Here is a 15123-nt window from a genome sequence, read left to right as displayed (position 1 = left end):
ATCCGTCAATTGCCGTTTATTTTATTTCCGTGATCAAATTTGGTTTCATGTTGTATTGTTCAGCAGAGCTCTGTAAATCTCACGTAACCCCATAGGACCTACCCAGCTCCTGCCTTCGCCCTACAGATTGTATCACAGCCTGTTTCAATACATCCATCTCCACTAATGTCAACATGAACTTCAGCAGGGAAAAGAGGGAGGTTTTGCAAAATATTTTAAGCACTGACCTTTCAGAGCCATCATCTGTGTGTTGATGAGATTCAACCAATAATGATGCAACCATAAGACCCAGGGAAGGGGCAACATTCCCACAAGGAACCGGAAAACTTCCTTCTCCCAAACACGAATTGGAAGGGGAAGGTTAGAAACCAAACCAGGCCATCCTATGTGCCCTTGCAGGTCTTAATTCTTTTGCAAACATGTGCAAACTGAATAAAAAGAACAAGCTAAATAAAAATCCCCATGCAGAGAGAAAGATTTTGATCCTCTGTTAAAACAGTTTGAGTGGAAAGGATTTTGCAGCCTCTCTGTTAATCTGCCGATCACGTGGTTGAAAGCGATGCCCTTCAGGCACTATCCAGCCTGTTGTTGAATTGATTCGTCAACAAAAAAAGAAAGGAGGAAAAAAAGGAGTAGAAGATGTGCTCTTGTATTAGTACAGCTAAATCTTCTCCTGCAAGTCTGGGTAATCTTCACAGGAGCAGCATGCTGTGTTTTTTCCTCATTGTGAAGGCTGAAATGGACTTCAGAGGAAAGATAGGTTTCTAAATCAGCCTCGTGAGCCATAATAAATAATGAGGAGTTCTCATACCCTGTACCAGGGACAGCCAGCGTGCGTGTGTGCCTTTGGCTGCTTCGAATTTCTATTATTGGTTCCTGGGAAATAAGTAGCAGCCAGGAATTAGTTGCAGGTATGAATCAGAAAGCAGCAGTGGCCTTTGAAAAAGAGTTTTGCGTATCTGTGGGGTGCTATTATGCATTCCTGTGGCTAATACAATTTGTTACTGCACCTAAAAACATCAGATGCTTTCAATATTTGACTTGGACATCAGTAAGCACATTGTAAATATAAATATTAAACAGTAATTCCCAGTTTATTGGTTTTGGTATAAATATTCACTGGCAATGAACAGTGGATATGATACCAGCATCTCCTCATTTAAACTCCCAGTTGTTCCCAGTGAGAGGAGCAGCCAGATCCTCTCCCTTTTCCGAACGGCATCCGCAAAACTTTGCGGAGATGAGCTGTTTAATGGCAGCAAAAGTTTTTGTCCTTGTAACTTTATAAAACAGCCTTTAAACCATAAAATATAGATCTCTATAAGATTTTTTGGTTTAAAGTTTGGTTCCCAGGCCTTTTTGCCATAAAAGCTGCATTTTAAAAAGATACTCTGCTGTGTCCTCATATTGCGCCAGCTGCATTTTACATACTCACATGTCTGTCAGTGTATCACCTATATATAGAGAATGAGGGCAGCTAAAACCTAAGCAAGGTCCTTTTTATAACGTGGCTGTAGCTATTTCTATTTCTCTCTTGAAGGGAAATAAGTTTTTCAAAGCTCACAGACTTTCTTCAGCTTTGACTCCTACTCTCACAGTTTATGTCGCCAATGGAGACCACGGCACAAAGTAGAGGCGAGTGGAGCCGGGGACAGGACAGGCTGCCCTGGATATGACAGAAAGTGAGGCCTGAGCCAAGAACGTGGCTGTTGGTTTGCAAAACCAAAGACATCCTTGGGGGTAACTGGGAGCACCCTCAGAAAGCTCAACCTCCTTGTTTTTCTTCCTTTTTTTTTGAAAGAACATGAATAATCAGTGACAGCTAAGACTCTCAAAGACAATGAGATCTTTCCTTTAACATCTTCTTTGCTGTCCCTCATAGATGGAAAAAATCGCTCTTCTTCAGTTAAAAATCCCGTTCTACAAATAACACCATCAGGCCAGTTTCATAATGCTTGTATTTTGTCAGCTGCTGATTTGACCCTGGCATCTTAGTTAAAGAAGATTTCTGCTAAAAATATATCAGTCCATTGGTTGAAACATGACCACGCTTTTACCATCATGCAGGAATGAAAGGAATATATGAATACTATAAACATAATTAATTGCTTTGTTTATCGCTAATACATCTCAATAGAGGAAGTTGCATATTTATATCCCTAATACCCTCATGATCACAGTGTATAGAATTTTACTCCCCTATTAAAATGTTTATATGTGGCAATAGCTGCATTAATCATCTTTCATTCATCTGTGTTAAAGTTGAGGTCAGAGCTGCAGAAGCCAGAATCTACACTACCAGCTCTTGCTAGATGAAGGTGTCCTTTGGCATCGCGTGTTTGCCTCAGTGCCCACACAAATGCACCAGAAAACAGTGAAACCTACCCAAAAAAGCCACAGTGAAGCTACAGCCCTTTAGCTGAAAGGAACATAAAACTTAAGACCAAATGCTGAGAAGGATCGAAGCGGTGGGGTTTGTGCAGCACTCAGTTCAACAAATACAGAGTTATCGAGTGCTGTTCAGTGTAGGAAAAGTAAATTCTTATTGGTGTAATACAGCTCAGGGGCAGGGGAAGGTGTGAGTCCTGGGCTGGAAAGAAATCTTGCAAATACAAACCACGCAGAGAAAAATGAAATGTTCCCTGCCTGAGTCTGCTGACAGCCCTTAACCAACACCATCAGGGGAACACCTTCTGTCTATTGCTTTGAAATTAAAGCTACAGCAACATTGACGCTGATGCTGTTAACTATGTTGCTGACAATCTTTTAAACTAAAATATTGAGTTGTTGTTCTTTCACCACAAAATCTTTTTCCATATTTTTCTGTCTACTAAAATCATTGGCCCTTCCATACTAAGCTTGTATAGTTAGTTACACTCATAGCTTGTCTCATCCAGTCTTAAAAGCGTAAGGATGAGTAAAGAAGGAAGAGTACCCAATTAACCTCTTTTTAACATATAAATGAAGAATTCTGTGGCTGTTTTAATGACTGAGTTATTCACTGTTCCATTCATTTAATTAAAAAAAAATCACTTAAAAATCAAATATTTCACCACAAATTTTCCCCCCCAATTTGCAAACTTTTGCAAAACACAGCAGACATTAGCTCTCCTTTGTGACAGAGGGCAATGCAAATGTGCTCTTCTCTTCCTGTAATACTCGTGGGTTTCCTTTCTATCATCCATTTAGCCTAAAAATAATCTTTCTCCGGTTTGTGGGTTTCCTTTTTATCATCCATTTAGCCTTCTTCAGTTGTCTGACTGCTTTCTTGGATCATTTTGCATTTGCTGCCATTGATTTGATCTGCATATAAGTGTAACTGCTCTGATATGGTGGCATTCTGCACTGACTTTGCAAAGGCAGAGAAGAGTTAGTGTGGAGGCAATGAGTAAGGGCTTTTGAACAACTACTCACGTTTAATTCTCTGTTGCAGAAACTCATTCCACTTTCTCTGTTGCTACTGGGTCTGCTCCTCTTGATTTATGAAAATACAGGGAGAGACCCTTCACCTAGGAATGCAAACCAACAGCAGCCAGTTGGTTGCTACCACGCTGACATGTAAGACATCCCCACTAAGAGCAAAAGAATGAGCAGACAGGGCTGAGTTACTGTGATTTTCTCATGCTGCATTACCTGTTATGTCACTGAAGCACTCCTGACTCACAGATGCTATCTGCAGTACCCGGGGGTAGTTAATAGGCACAGACGCAGCTCAGCTTCTGTATAAGAAGAATCTGGTTGATCCAGCTTCTGTGGGAGAGATGTGAGCAAACGGGCTGCTCACTGACCTCCCAGGCTCCCTCCTCACTGACCAGCCCCTTTCCTGGAACCCACAGAAAGGATGTGCCTCATACCACCTGCAAAACCTCTGCACTCTGCAGTTGTTGTCTGTGAGCAACTCTTAAACAGTGAGGAAAAGGAGCAATAACGCTTTGGTGCAGACGGGTGGCGAACACCTTTGCTGCTCCGAGCCAAGGGTGGATGCAGGTCCTGCTCGGCTTCCTGGGGAATCTGTGCCCCACACTGGTTTCCCCATAACTGCCCAGGTCTGACTCCTGCCCCAAAATATCATTTGGTTTGGGATGCTCAGCAGAGGGAATATTTAAATTAAATCAGGAGATGTGAAAGCGGCTTGGGTGTGTATATGGAGGCAGCAGGCTGGACCAGGAGCTCTGGGCATTCTTGAGAAGACTGTACAGAGGGAACAGTCTCTTTCTTTCCACAAAGCTGTTACAGGAACAGTGAACGCAACAGGCCTCATGCAGCTTCATGGGAACTTGCTTTACGCTCCCCAGGAAAATCTTCCACGCAGTTTTCCCCCTCCTTGCTGTCTCCTGAATCCCTCAAAAATTGTCTTGCAACAAGTGCAATATAAATATGCATACGTATATAAAATATATATATATTCCATCTATCTATCCATCCATCCATCCATCCATCTATTCCTCTAGAAGAAACAGAAGGGGGCAGTTAAAGCCCCATGAACATCTGACACAAAAGCATTTAAGACAGCAAGCGCTCCTGTTTTGTGTTTGCACACAGACTCACGTGCACACGCTTTGCTGTTCACCCTCCAGACATTGCCAGCACCTACCAGCACGTTGTTGGCCGGTAGCTCCTCCTGCAAGGCTGACCCTGCTAATGGCAGCGGTGAGACTCCCTCGAACTCGAGATGTGGCGTGACTTTCACCCCTAGCTTCTAAAATTGGCCTTTAATCAGATTTAGTGGCTTAGGAGAAACGTAAAGAAACCCAGGCTGGAATATAATCAAAGGGAAGAGAGGCTGACTGCTTCTCCGTGCTGCAGCGATGGTGGGTGAGTATTGTGAGAAAAACCCAAATGAATTCAGGGTGTGAGTTTCACTGAAAATCGTGACACAGTCAGAAATCTCATTCACTAGCTAAGCAGATGCCTTTTGTTTTTCTCCCAGATTCTGGCCATAGAATGTAAATAGCTTTGTCATGAGTCCAGACATTTTCTTTAATCCTCTCTACTAATACCTGGATTTCTTGTCCTGAGCCACCAAGATCCAGCTGTGCAAACGGCAAGTGAGGTTGTAGGATATTTTGGAGCAGGTCTCTCCTGGAGGGATAGGGAAGCACTAAGCCCTTCAAGCAAAACCTCATTTAAAATACCTTGTGAAATGCCAGCCACCCTTTACTAGAGAACACTAATTCAAACTGGAACCAGCATAACCAACAGCTGCCAGGATGATCAGGCAACAAACAGTCCATCTACCAAGCAAGGCCTAACAGAGTCTGATCTTTCATGTCATAAGAAATGCCAAGAAAGGTAATGACTGCTGTTTATATACCTCACAGAGAGAGAAGGAGAGAGCAGGGAAGGAGAGAAACTAAGTCACAGGGCAAGACCAACATAGGAGCAAGCTGATATTTTCTGCCTGTGAATTAATCTGTGCTAGAAGTGAAATGTCTTCTGTATACTAGAGAAGTGATGTTCTGAACTCAAAACTAGTGGGAACATGATAAACTTAGGGAATCATGGGACATGGCTTGCTTAATTATAAATGAAGCTGTATGAGGCAGGCACCTGCGAGAGCAGGGGATTATTACTCACAGCATTCTGCTCAGGCCAGGTGTCTCTTCAGTGTCCCCTGTGCTACCAGCAGCTCCCTCCAGACAAGGTGCTGGCTCCTGGTAAGAGGGTTTCTTTCTTCACCCTCCACCACTCTGGCTGGTTGTTCTCCCAGACGGAATAAAACCAAATATTTTTGTCTGCAATGTTTTTCTCTTGCTGTTGGAAAGAAAAAAATAAAAGGGAAAACGTGTGGGTACAAAGCTGTAGAAATAACTGCAAAGAGAGAACACATTAAAAGGTTTATTTTCTAAAGCAGTTTTGTTAGCAGTAAAATAGACAGAAAGTCAAGTTGTTATTACTCTGAAGTGAAACTCTTACAAAATGGCTGCTCTGTACTATTTTTTGTTTTGTTTTTGGTGCTGGAGCCTGATAAAGCCACGTGCACATGTTGGAGCCTCATATTAATAAAACAAGCAGCGCAGTCTGACAACTGACAGGACAACAATGACTCGCTTTGTCTTGGGATGGGGTGGCTCCAGGCGTTTCTTTTACAACTGCCTGTTATTTTCCGAGATCTCAACGGCAACTTTTTCCACCTGCCGTTGCCCCGGCTGCAGAGCCCGGGGGAAGCGTGGGAGGTATTGCCGAGAACCTCTCTGTTTGCAGAAACCGAAGGCACCGAGCGGTTGTGTCAACACAACTTCTCCGCTGCGCTGCAACCATGTACACGCACAATGACGTTCATTTAGCGCCGACCATCAGGGTGTCGCCAGGGGTCGAGGTGCACACGTTTACAAGAAGCTGCAATTCCCCCAGTAGCACATTTATGTTGCGTAATTGCCTTCGCACCAAGAAATCGTTTTTATCAAGCTTTCTGACGTTATAGCAACACAAGCCCATAGGAAAACTGCTTTGCAATTAGTTTTTCCAACGCGTTCAGCAAATAGTCAGGAGTCATAATTTTGTCTAAGTATACTTCTACATCTTCATTTTGGCCTCTGACTGGAGAGATCTTGTTCTAGAGAGATACGGGTTCTGACACAGACGTGCATTTATCCAAAAGCCCCTGTTGTCCCACACCACATATGGCCCCAAACCAAGTACCACTACATGCCCTGAAACACCTGCAATTTAAGTAGGGAAAAAAGAAGAAGTACAAGATAGGAAGGAAAATAATTTTATCCATATTGTGTAGATGGGTGACGGTTTCAGTCGTTAAACACAGACAAGCAGTTCCATTAGAGGGTAGCGAAGATGCCTACATGATGCTGACAGATACAGCCAGCAGCAGGAAACAAAATACCTACGGCACCTCATGTAGCTCTAGACACTGATCTTCAGGCAATGTTAGCAAGCCTGGAGAGTAAAATAAGTTGTCTAAGGTGATGCAGGAAGACAGCGACAAACTAGGAATCACCTGCTTCTCCTGAGTTCAGATTTGCAAGATCTCAGTGTCTGTCTTTTCCAAAGTCAGTCCCTGACAAGCATTCACTAGTAGGCATTTTTCTCTACTGAATATCAAGCAAAAATCAGAGTAGAATTGGTTATCACTGTACAGGGCTGTGGAGATTGGCTCAAAGGTTTGCCAGCAACACGCTGTGGGATAGAGATGAGGTGTCAGTGCCACATTTTAATGCTGATGTACCCCATGGAAAACAGAGGCAGCTTTTTGGCTTAATAGGTAACACCAACAGAACAAAGATGTTTCTTTGGAAATAAGAACTTTGCTGAAAATCCTGTGAATAAATTACATCCAGGCAACAGGCTGTGCTGCAGAATTGGTATAAAAAGCAGACTTCCCTCATGAGTTTATTTCAAAGCTATTTAAAATTTAAATCTAAATAACCAATTTGAGTAATGTGTCATTGTTACATTTTGTGCAATAGCATAACATCTTTAAATAGGATCTCTCACTACAAAATTAGCTGTTTTGTTCTCCAAGTGCTTTCAGATCAATTAAAACACAATAAGAACAAAAGCAGGAAATGTTTTTGTTATAGGCGGTATTAATTGTGGTGAACTCTGGGTGAAATGGAGATGACAGAAGTCGAAACCCAGAAGAGCTAAGAGTTTGTGAGGGCCATTACTGAGAGCCTACGTTTGATAAAATCTATTCTCCTAGCTCCCGTAAATAATTTCTGACCAGCTGGTTTTTGTCACACCCACTGTGGGCAGCACACAATCACTTTTCTTGGCTTTCTGTTGGGACCTGCTTTTGACCATCACATCCTCAACATAATTTCAGGGGGAACATGCTGGTGCCAGCAACACACAGAGCTGTTGGTATCTAAGCATCCTTTTGCAGCAGGTTGTCACTTTTGATGTCATTTTATTCCCTGTTGGTATCAGTGGGCAGTTTCTGGTCTAGACTGAGCTTTGGGGTTAATGCTGGTGCGTTTCTTATAACCCAGACACAAAAAGCCCATCTGGGGAAGGCTGGTGAAGGTGGTGAAAGACATGGCCAGTGTGTGAGCTCTAGAGAGCTCCCTGCTGGGCAGGGAAAGCTGTTGGGGAGGTGCAGTGGGGAAAAGGACGCACACCTAGAGAAGGTTCCAATACAGCCCCAGAACTGCCTTGTGCCCGGCCCCATCGCAGCTGAACATGCCTTGTACAACACTTGGGGAGCCAAATGAATCACTGCAAGGCAACACTGGCGGGTGAGGATGACCCACTTCATCCAAAATCCAGATTAAAAATGAAAGGAGAAAGGCGTTCTGTCAAAGGAGAGTAGCTGCAAGCCAACATCCGGCTTTAAATGGCTCCACATCCATCCTGAGATGTGCAGTCCGAAGTCTCCCTTTGTGTTTGCTGTGGCCCTACTAATGCCGTGCCACTGCGGTAATGCGCTTTCAATCCTACAAGAAAGAAATATGAAGTGTGGTATTGACCGATTCTTGACTTTTTTAGTAGAATACGCCAATGCAGTCATCCTCTGGCTACAAATAACCACGGAAGAATAGATGTGTCCTTTAATAACAGGGAGAGTGCTTAAAAAAGAACACTTTATTGCAGTGTTGCCTTCACCACAGTAAATTGCAGCATTTTCATTTTTCTGTATTTATTATGTTGCAGTGTTTATATGACTGTGAAGCAAATATTTGCTTTCAAAGGTCACTCATTGTATCTCTCATCCTCTGGGGGTATATGTAGGTCTCTCTTAGACCTCACTATAACTCCACAAGGATATATAACGTTCTCGCTATGAGATTCTTTTTTGTATCTGAACACTATTAAATAGCAGGTGCAGAATGCAAAGTGTAATAGGCATTTCCATTAGACTCTCTTTGTATTTTTGTTTAACCCTTAGTCTGCTTTTGTGCTACTGTATGAGCACTGGCATAACATGTAAAAACTGGTAGATAGGGACTTTTATGTCAGTCACCCAAGTCCCAGAAGTGACTTGTGTTGTCTGGAAGACACAAAGTACAGCTTGGTACATGAAGTACACAGCTTTTTGTAACAACATTGGGACTTTTGTCTCCTTTTAAGAGACCATCATGCCTGAACCCGAAGGATTTCTGTTTCCTTTTCTGAAGTGGAAAAACCAAGGTCCTGAAATTTGGAGTTTGCATTTGTATATGTAATTAGTGCAAGTATAAATACAAATAGAGTGAATGTGTGCAAGTGGCTGTAACTTCTATAACAGCTTTTTTTTTTAAATCAAAATTCTAGATCTAAGAGATAGACATATTGCCTCACAGCTTGGGTTTTCTAATCTGTCATATCCTCAGTGACACTAGACAGAATAAAATGTAGTTTATGTTGAAAGTACAGAGAACATTTTTGAGAGATTATTTCCAGTCTTATTGGGGGTTCCTATGACAATTATAGGTTTTTGATAGCTGGTTCAAATCAGCTTGAATGAGAATAGAATGCAAAATACGGGCAATTTCCAAAAATAAAAAATTCCACAAGGAATTTGTTCCCCAAAGTGCACAATAGTATCTTTGATCTGTTCTTGTTTTACTAAACCAGTTACAGATTTCAAAGGAACCAAGGACAGACCAGTACTTCATGCTCTTCAAAGTCCATCCGGTAATCAGTGAAAGAAAATCTGTTATGGTTTAGCTTTTGTTGGCCATTCCAGTAATCATCCAGTTTCAATGTTTTTATACATCAAGAGTGCTATATATAAGTGTTTCTAAGAAACACCATAGAGGGAAGACTCTTTGTACTCTGGATAAATAATTCCCTTTAAAATGTATAAATCTGCTCTCTACAAAGAAGATTTATTGATAACAGGACTTGTTGTTGGAAATCCATGACACCAGAATGGAATTTCAGTCTAAATGGGCCTTTTCAAGGAAAATCCTATCTCTAATCTATCCTACTCCCCATTTTAAACTGCAAAACCTACAAAAAATTTAAACCCATTCCCAGCCATCTTCAAAATGCATATGGTTTATCATACTGTGTGGAAACCAGTAACCTTTATTGATTCTTGTGCACAGTTTTCTTGTAGATAAAGTTGAATCAGTGCCGCTGCGGGGCACTTTTGTTTATGACTAAAACTTGATGTAAAATGACTTGTCTGGAAGAATGCTTTTTGCTGTTTCTCAATCCATTCCAAGTACTTCACAAATACCAAACAATCTCAATAAACCTGTCAAGTTCAATCACTTGCTACAAAACATCTCCCTGGTTACAACCTCTGACATTTTTTTTTAGCTTCTTGCAAAATAGGATGCGTTTGCCATTAAGATGCCAACTGATGGCTCTGCCTAACTGAGGAGAACTCTTAAGAAAAATCACAACGTTTCTCCATTTCTCCACTCTATTTCTTTTTTTGCACCACCCAATACCACTGCTGGCTCATGATAAAAAAATAATAAGTAAAAGATCAAGAGTCAGGCTGGAATCTACTTGAGAACTGAATTTTCTGTGCAGTTTTCATTATCTGACTGACAAGCAGACTGCATTATTCATTATTGTCAGTAGAAGCACTCATGTCACCTTCACTCGCTTACACATCTGAAATCATTCAGCTCACACTGGATGTGCTTGGAGACTGAACCAAATCCTGTCCTCTCACTGATGCATCATCTCCCACTTTACAGCTAGTGAGACCTAACACAGAACCAGGTTCCTTCCCCTCACAGTTAGATGTATATACCAATTAGATGACTCCTAAAGTCACATCTAAATTGTCCTGATTTTTGCTAAAGCTCAGTTTTGCTATTCTGTCAGCACAAGTGTAGTGAGGGATCCAGGCAGAGGAGAATATTTTAACTAGATACTATAAAAGTAGGTGCACAGACTTGATCCTGGTATTCTGTCACAGATGCTGTCACAATAATATTTAAACACTGAGTTTTGTCTCGGTCTGGGAAAAAAGCACAATCTGTGAAGCAGTGACCAGTGCTAGTGCCAGCCTGTGCCAAGTGGGACAGAAGTTTGGAGAGCAGATCTTTACTGAAATAACTTGTTTTTATCTCAGCCAATCATGTTCCATTTGCTGATCAGGAGCAGCGTCTTCCTGGAGCTGCACGATGTGCCCCAAAAGGCCACACAAATGCAAAAGCGGAAGGGTTGGGGTGGCCTTGAGAGTTTAGCTGCACTCTCATGTGTCTTTCAAGAAAAGACCAATTCCTGGTTCATCTTTTCCTCCTAATCCTCAGAGTGTGCCATTGTTTCATAAAGAGTTTTTACTGCTGTTTATGAGCATTCTTGAAGGGCCTGATATCAGTCTGAATATCAGCCATGAAATTAAACCCTGTGTTTTCATCAGCTGGGGCTGCAGATGAGTTGCTTAACCTTGGTCCTTCGCACCGCTGTGGCCACGCAGCTGGCAGAAACGGGTGGGCTTCTCTTCCAGCATACACATTTGGGCTCCTAAACCTTGTGTGACCCATCACAAAATGTCAGTCTCCCTCTGACAAGGATGTGGTGATGTGCTCAGTGATGAAAGTAAGATGCTGTGCCAGTAGCTGCAGGGCTGACTCTTGGAGATGGATTTCTTCCTGCTGTAGCTTCAAAGAGGAAAAGCAACCACGAGCGAGGGCACAGCTAATGCAGAAGCATGAAGGTCACATATTCTCTCTTAGATAAGAAAAATGGCAAATCTGTTGTTGAAGCTGCAGAAGAATGGAAGGAGCTGTCTCCTTTCCTTACAAGTTTCTACACAAACAGGGTGTGAACCTGAAAATCTCCCTGCCCCTCAGCTGTACCTGTTCAGCCCACCCTTCTCTTGTCCTCACAGTGAGCGCTGTCAAAGTGAGGAACAGATTAATTTCCAACAGATAAAAACTTCCATTTAAACTGAGTTATTATTGTTAAAATTTTAGAGCCAAGCTCTGCCCTGACTTCTCTCATTTCATAAAGCTGCACGTATCGCAAAGACAGGACAGAAAATAGCCCCTGGGTTTTGCCTTCTTACAGAATGTTTGCTGAAAGAGGCTGCTTTGTCCTCTTTCTGTAATCGAGCATGACGGCATGTGCTTTATGGCTGTTTATTTGCAGCCCCTCACAACTTCCCCACCTCCTCCGCACCTGGGATTAGGTTCTCCTGCAATGAACAAATCTAACATTCAGTGAGCAGTAATTTGCAATGTGCCGTGCTTGAATCAAGCAGAGAAATAAGCCAGTGTTGTTGTTATAAAGACCTGACAGATGGTAGGAGGACCCGCCTTTCTTAATCAAGTCATGCTCAGTAATCGGAGATGGCTCAAATTTATAACAAAAAAGAAACCCTACCCAAATGAGGATTAATGGGCTACATCCTGATCTCTGGTTAGGATGAGCTCAGCGGCATCGTTCGGTATTGAGAAGGATAACGTCGTTCAGAATCTGACCCATTTTGAGGAGAAGTTGAAAATATCAGGTCCTGCCATCGCTTCCCCAAAATGAAGGATTCTCCCAGGTAGACAACTTCTCCCAACCTAGTTGTAAATATTATTTCAGAGTCTGAACATGGTAAACAAGTCATTAGCTGATACAAATCTGCAAAGTTTCTTTGCCTTTCATTTCATTGCTTTTAATTTCATTGCAGATGTATTAGCTGAGCATACAGCCCCCAAAGCGATGCAGCTGAAATATAGGACATGAGTGGCATAGGCTTGACCTTGACCTCCTTCATGTTAAGGCTTTTAATTCTAGAGAAGAATGAATGGGCCTCAAGACTGTTTCTGGTAGCAAGTAACACCTCCCGAGTCTCCAGCTTTGATATGAATAGCATTGGAAAGGTTAAGAAAAAATGAAGGCTTTTCCTCAAAGAACACGACAAGGATGCATCCTTGTTCTTCGAGAGTGATTAATAATACAGAAATAAAGCACCACCTTGAACAATCCTCTACTCTCTACTACGTAAGATGTGCTCTCTACCATATAGGAATTGTTATCTAGGACAAAAGAGTTTGGGTGAGAGCGCACATGTAGTAAAAGCACTTTTGTGGGACTGACATTTAAGCACAGTTCAGTGAGTCAGGCAGCCTAACCGCACTGTTTCTTTTCCTTTTCGCTGTCTTTCAGGCTCACGAGCAGCTGAGTACAAATCCTTGATCTGCAGCTTCCACAGACACCCCCACAGCTAAAATGGCGGAAGACGCTGATATGCGCAATGAGTTGGAAGAAATGCAACGGCGTGCCGACCAGCTGGCCGATGAAGTGAGACCGAGCACTAAACTGGAAACTTGGGGTTGGGGTTGGCATGAGAGACACATCCAGAAATAGGAGCTGATCCGGCAGAGGATGTCTAAGGCTGATTCTGTTTTCTGTCAGCTTTACACTGAAAGCAGAGATGGAAAAGAAATGAGCCAAGGCAAAATATAATGTTGTCTTTAGTGTAGATTAAGCCATTTATTGATCGTGAGTTTGGTTTAGGCATTAGAGTCCGCATCAATTCGACTGGCCTCAGAGCAAAAAGCAGCAATTTAGTATTTTCTGAGGACCCCTTCAGTTTGCCAAACCTATGAAATGTTAAAAGTCACCAACAAGGTCTTGAAACGTCTTTGCTGAAAAACACAGACTTTATTTTTAAAGTGGAACACCAGCTGTTCCAAGCGCTACTGCCGCAATGTGCGAGCGAGGGGAGCACAAGCCTCAGAGACGGCAGCGTCTTCGAGATGCACTGGGAACTGCTGCATTAGCAAACCCTGACAGAGAGCTGAAGATGAAGAGATCACCAGTACCCTGCTGGTGGCCTGATTTCCAGAGAAGGCAAAGAGTGTAGGAAAAGCGTACTGTCAGCATGAGCCTGTGCATTAGCGTTGGAAACTGTATCTTGCCAAATCTAAGTGGTTTTTTCCTCTCTTTTTTTTTCAGTCCCTTGAGAGCACCCGTCGAATGCTGCAGCTTGTTGAAGAGGTAAGAACCTGCATTTTATTAGCACTTCTGTTGTCAGCAAAAGTGATGAAGAGTCTGACACTGGAATTGTTCTTTTTTTAGCTCACATTGCTAGGCCATGGCCATGGCTTCACATGCCACTCTGTCCCCCCTTACAAGGGTCATTCAAGACACTGTGTCCCCTTTGCCAAGTGTCACAATACAGACCAGCTGCTCTGGCACTATTTTGCCTACACCTGAGTGTCCATCGAGACAGGTTACTTGAGGCAAACCAAGAGAACAGGCTCTGAACGTGACCTGGAGTCAGGGATGAGTGGCTGAGTTTGCTGCAGAGCTCCTGGAGCATCATGACAGCACAGCTCTGATGTTCTTGCCATAAAACTGCAAGTGGCAACGGTGAGAAAGGCCCTTGGTCTGTTTACCCCGTTGTCTTAAAACACTTCCCTGCCCATGAACACTTGCAGCTATTTACAGAGCATCAGTAGCCACAGCCACTTCTTTATGTATCTCTCAAACATTTATTAGGATTTCCAGGCTCATGAGATGTCCTAGATCAACAGCTCTGGAGAAGGAAGTTCTCTGTTTTTCCACGGTGCTGACGAAGGGAACCCAGGCTCAGTCCTGCCTGGAGGAGTCACTCCTCAAAGGGAAAAAACAATTAAGTCAGGCTTAATTTCACCCTTTTCGTAACAAATGGGTTTAAAAGTCAAAAATTCCCAAACTCAGTTCAGTTCAGAGTGTTCCTCCATCAGGTGGTAGAAAACTTTGCTCCCGCCTGACAGGACGTATTATTTTCAGACTCCGAGTGAGCCTTGGCTCTGGAGCTGGTGACATTTTTAATCAGGGTCATCAGCACTGACAGTCCCAGTACTCCTGACAACCAGAGGAGTCTCCAACAGAGACAATGGGAAGAAAATTACATCAGGTCCCACATTCAGGAGCAAGTACAAGCCCAGCCGTAGGCTTCATGGCCGTGAAATCAATCACGACTGTGGAGATCAATGGAGTCCAGTGGAGACAAAATTAAATTTCCGTGTACAGATAGACAGACAGATGGGTCATTGAGCATAGTCAGTATCGCGTCTCCTCCACAAACACTTCAGATCTGGGCCTCGTGCAGCCAAAACGTGCTCCTGTCTCATGAGCAATCTGTCCCTTTTTGCTGTTCAATTCCCTGGACATGTCATGTCTAACCATCACTTCATGTCAACTCTACGCTGGATGCAGCTCCTGCTGAAATCAGTTCAATGACATGGAAGAGAGTGTCATATGGGTACCTCCACAAATGCAAAGCAAGAGAGCCTG

General features: G+C 42.9%; 1 protein-coding gene across 2 annotated transcripts in view; it reads left to right on the top strand.

Annotated features, from left to right (window-relative positions):
• SNAP25 (synaptosome associated protein 25) overlaps positions 1-15123 on the top strand; it is a 61639-nt gene that overhangs the window by 19558 nt on the left and 26958 nt on the right. For both annotated transcript variants that reach the window (XM_065059919.1, XM_065059918.1), the window contains exons 2-3: positions 13006-13140; positions 13798-13839. In XM_065059919.1, coding sequence (XP_064915991.1) covers positions 13069-13140; positions 13798-13839 — 114 coding nt within the window. In that variant the 5' untranslated portion in view covers positions 13006-13068. The remainder of the gene's footprint in view (positions 1-13005; positions 13141-13797; positions 13840-15123) is intronic.

Source organism: Columba livia, chromosome 3 (genome assembly GCF_036013475.1).
Source record: "Columba livia isolate bColLiv1 breed racing homer chromosome 3, bColLiv1.pat.W.v2, whole genome shotgun sequence".
In the NCBI taxonomy this organism is placed as follows: Eukaryota; Metazoa; Chordata; class Aves; order Columbiformes; family Columbidae; genus Columba; species Columba livia.
This window is presented reverse-complemented; position numbering and strand designations above follow the sequence as displayed.